General features: G+C 36.3%; 1 protein-coding gene across 2 annotated transcripts in view; it reads left to right on the plus strand.

The window, feature by feature from the left end:
• LOC111089502 overlaps positions 1–4667 on the plus strand; it is a 32231-nt gene that overhangs the window by 10349 nt on the left and 17215 nt on the right. For both annotated transcript variants that reach the window (XM_022402129.1, XM_022402130.1), the window contains exon 6: positions 4312–4518. In XM_022402129.1, the coding sequence (XP_022257837.1) occupies positions 4312–4518 (207 nt within the window). The remainder of the gene's footprint in view (positions 1–4311; positions 4519–4667) is intronic.

Genomic DNA, 4667 nt, shown 5'->3' on the forward strand with positions numbered 1-4667 from the left:
CAGTTAAAAGTATGTGTTATCAGTTGCCAGAATCTTGTTTAGCGGCATATATTTATTATTTTACAGTTAAAAGTATGTGTTATTAGTTGCCAGAAACTTCTTTATTCAACCAAATTCGTAGCGATATCTTAAGAATATGATCATATTTCACTACAGATGGCAGAGTTTCAATCATCATCATCCCCCCGATAAACCCCCTTCCTACGAATGTTGAGTCGATTGTGTATCATCTTTTCTTAGTGTTTTTTATTTGAATTCTGTCCCAGTTTTGAACGTACTGTACCATCGTATGGTATGTTAATACCAACTTACATGTACAGCTTATAGCTGTAGAATAATTATAAAAGTGTTCTAGATTTTTATATAACTTAAATACAAATTGACAGTGCTGGCTTTTTGTTCAATGTGGTATTCTTAGGTACTTGGGTTATTTATACAACGCGTCTTACTTTTTGTACCTTCTTCTGTTAGCCGTAACCTTGAGAGTTCATAATATTGCTATAATTCGGGGTTTGTTCCCCGCGACAAACGCGAAACAGGTAGCCGAAGCTGCAACTTTTTGCTAGGACAAAAGTTTATTTATTTTACTTTATATTTTTTAAAACTCGTTTTTCTTTTTTGTTCTCTTCTTTCTCTTGTTCCTTTCACCAGTTTCACACTTCCGTTTATTTGATTCCCTTCTCTCTCTCTCTCTCTCTCTTTCTGCTGGTTTCATTTTTCTTTTTTGCTTTATGGTATCTATATGTTCAATCTTCCTCCCCTAGTTCTAAATGACGGGGCCTTATTCTTCTCCTTTGACTCCCTTCCACTCAGACCCTCACAGCGTCGAGTTATAACACTGATTTTCGTCTATGTCCAGTGAAAATATTACGGTGAACACCAGGGTACACGTTTTAATAACTTTCGCTAACGTAAGTACACGCTTCCAACAATGGCCGTAATCGTTCTACCGTGTCTCTTTCTTTCGAATGAGACGTCAACATTGACACGTTGGTAACAGTTCGCTCTAGCAGCGAGACCTTCTTTTCTGCAGAGAAACATTTATTAACGTCTTTGTTTAACATCAAAGGATGGGCAAAGTTACGTGACTGCTTAACAAAACCCCAGCCAAAGTGTATACACATGCAAAGCTTTCACTATTGGTCGATTTCTGGAAAAATTGTCATATTACAACAATCAGGAAAGAGAGAGAGCGCGAGGTGTGTAGCTCTGAGACAGACTTCAGGTGAATCTCGTGCGTGTTCTGTCATCAGTTCAAGGAAGGAGAAAACAAATAGTTCTCAATAGTTAGGTATTTCTCACCACCAGGTTAGCGATCTACGAACTAAAGTATAGGGCACTTTCAGCAACTCAAACTACTACACTCTTTTTTCGCTAATAAGGCTTAACTTCAGTGTCGTTGGTGGCCACACGTTCGGCGCCAATGGAGTAATTTATTAAGAACAAGCAAAATGAAAAAAGTTTTGAAAAAATGTAACCACTGGGAACAAACAAGGCTGTTGACAAACTGGGGAATGAAATCTTATATATATATATATTGCATACCGTGGTGTCTGTCCGAGCGTTCGTGTGTCTCCCGTTTGAAAAGTTGCGCACGCAGGCAAAGCTCAACATTCACTTTTGAAATAACGGGAGAACAGGCATGAATAATGTTGATGCCAAATTCTATTTCGCAAGCAGGATATTCTACACTAAATTGTTAGGATTTAATCACACTATCATTCACATTTCGAAATGTGACGTAACTTAAAGAATAAAAATGTACGCAATTACTTTTCACAGTGGGCGGTATAAATAGCTTAGAGCTTTGGTTCTGAGTGAAATCAAGAGTGCAACATAATTAACCTTTTTAAAGTTCATGAAATAATTTAAATTGATAGATTAGCTTAAACTTTTTTCCGTCACTGGGGACGGGTACTTTAGATTAACTTAAACTTTTCCTCACTGGAGATGGGTACTTTTAATAGATTAACTTAAACTTTTTCCGTCACTGGGGACTGGTACTTTTGCTAGATTAACTTAAACTTTTTCCGTCACTGAGGACGGGTACTTTTGCTAGATTAACTTAAACTTTCCCGTCAGTGGGGACGGGTACTTTTGATAGGTTAACTTAAACTTTTTCCGTCACTGGGGACGGGTACTTTTGTTAGATTAACTTAAACTTTTTTCATCACTATGTTTGATGAGATATAAGCATTAGAAGCAAACAAAGCATTTACCGGACTGGGAAATGAATGTTTTACAAAATATAATCATTAGCAATGCTTTTGACAGACTGGGAATTAAATGCTTCTTGAATGAATCCATCACACCAATCTCTATAACAGCTGTTGCCACTTATCATATTCAAACTTTACACTCCAATCACTTGTTAACCTGGGCAGCATTAACTCTGTATCTTCAGCTTACTTGAGTTATCGTAAACATTATTATCACTATAGGTCATTCACCGCTTGGGAAGGGTATTTTCTCAGAGCTTCATGTTCACGAGATTATCACGAGTAATTGCGTTAAACGCCCTGTTTACAAACTTATTGTTTACCTTAGATGAGATGGCTATCACTCCTAACACGTTGTTAAATAATGTGCGTCAGATTCCTGTCAGCAGCATTGGAGTGTAATATCACGCCTATTAACCAATAAGAGATCATGTCTTGCCAGTTTCTACATTATACTCCTTAAGGCTTGACGTTTCTAAATGGATTTTGGCATACCAGAACAATCATAGATGTTCTAGTCATGCTTTGTTAGACGTTTACAACTCTGTGCTTTGATATTTCTCTCTCTCTCTGATTTTCACATTCCTGTATATATATGTGTATATTCAATATGATTCCCAACGTCCTTCTTTCATTATAAGCAACTAAAGATGAGCACTCTTTTGTAAATGATGTACGTTTTGAATGATGTAGCTGTCAGGTGGTGGTTTTATAGGCAGTAGATAATTGTTGGACATACAAGGCGTGTTGTTTCTATAATTAAAGTGAACTAAATACGACCTTTAATCAAACAAGTCACGAATTTACCGAATTCGTTGTTATCAAAATATTTGATAAATGTTTCTACCTTATACAACATGCTCGTGATATCAGATAAATGTTTCTACCATATACAACATGCTCGTGGTATCAGATGTTTCTACTTTATACAACATGCTCGTGGTAGAAACATCTGATACCAATATACAACATGCTCGTGGTATCAGATGTTTCTACTTTATACAACATGCTCGTGGTATCAGATGTTTCTACCTTATACAACATGCTCGTGGTATCAGATGTTTCTACCTTATACAACATGCTCGTGGTATCAGATGTTTCTACCTTATACAACATTATCGTGATATTAGATAAATGTTTCTACCATATACAACATGCTCGTGGTATCAGATAAATGTTTCTACCTTATAAAACATTATCGTGGTATCAGATAAATGTTTCTACCTTATACAACATGCTCGTAGTATCAGATAAATTTTCTACCTTATACAACATACTCGTGGTATCAGATAAATGTTTCTACCATATACCACATGCTCGTGGTATCAGATAAATGTTTCTACCATATACAACATTATCGTGGTATCAAATAAATGTTTCTACCATATACAACATTATCGTGGTATCAGATAAATGTTTCTACCATATACAACATGCTCGTGGTATCAGATAAATGTTTCTACCTTATACAACATGCTCGTGGTATTAGACAGGTGATAGTACTATGTCCAACATGTAACACATGATATTCCTGTATCCTGTACTATCTGTGATAAGTAAAATACTGACGATTAAGGCGGAGTTAATTTAGTTGTAGACAGAAGAAATATAAAATAAATTAATTTCGATTCACATGCTGGGGACCTTACGTTTGTTCTCCTTTATTAAAGTTATACTTAAGAAATTAACTCCATGTCTAGGTTGATCATTGCGTCGTCACTGGATGACTTTTGGTCCAAGATGAGGTCAGCCATTGTTTTGAACGCTAAGGATATAGGCCTATGTATTTGAAGCAAATAGCAGGCGAGATTACGGGGTAGAGGGCAAGGGGGAGCATTTTTTTTTCTATAGGATATAATATACACACGACATTCACAATAATTAACAATGAAAAAGAAATATCTGCACTCTACTATGAATGTTAGGCCTAAATGACATGTTTAAACAACATTCAGTGTCGTTGCTCCACTTTAACAATTCCCGAGATTCCGGTTGTATTTCTTTTAATTTACAGAATAGAAAATAGAAATTACCATAAGTGAAGATAAATAAATATATATATATATTTTTTTCCTTTTCTGTTTTTGTCCAGGAAGAAGAAAATGGCGTTAAGTCTTCTCGAGTTACTTCTCTCCTTCCGTTTGATGGAAGTTTACTCGTTGGAACAGGAGAGGGCGCTCTGATCATCTTTGATGTCGTTACACGACTCTCTTGCAACGCTAGTGCTACGAACTCGCCCTTTCCTCGTTTACATTCTCCCAACATCGCCACTGCTGACCAGATTCAGGAGAAAATACAGGTAATAAATGTGATAGATGTAACAAATTATATTCCTACCTCGCCTAACTAAAATTAACGTCATTTAATCTATATAAATATAATAGTACTATCTGTTGTAACTAGGCCCAGTATGGCCAGGTGGTTAGGGCACTTGACTCGCAATCTGAG

The sequence above is a fragment of the Limulus polyphemus genome, unplaced genomic scaffold (genome assembly GCF_000517525.1).
Source record: "Limulus polyphemus unplaced genomic scaffold, Limulus_polyphemus-2.1.2 Scaffold6456, whole genome shotgun sequence".
NCBI lineage: Eukaryota > Metazoa > Arthropoda > Merostomata > Xiphosura > Limulidae > Limulus > Limulus polyphemus.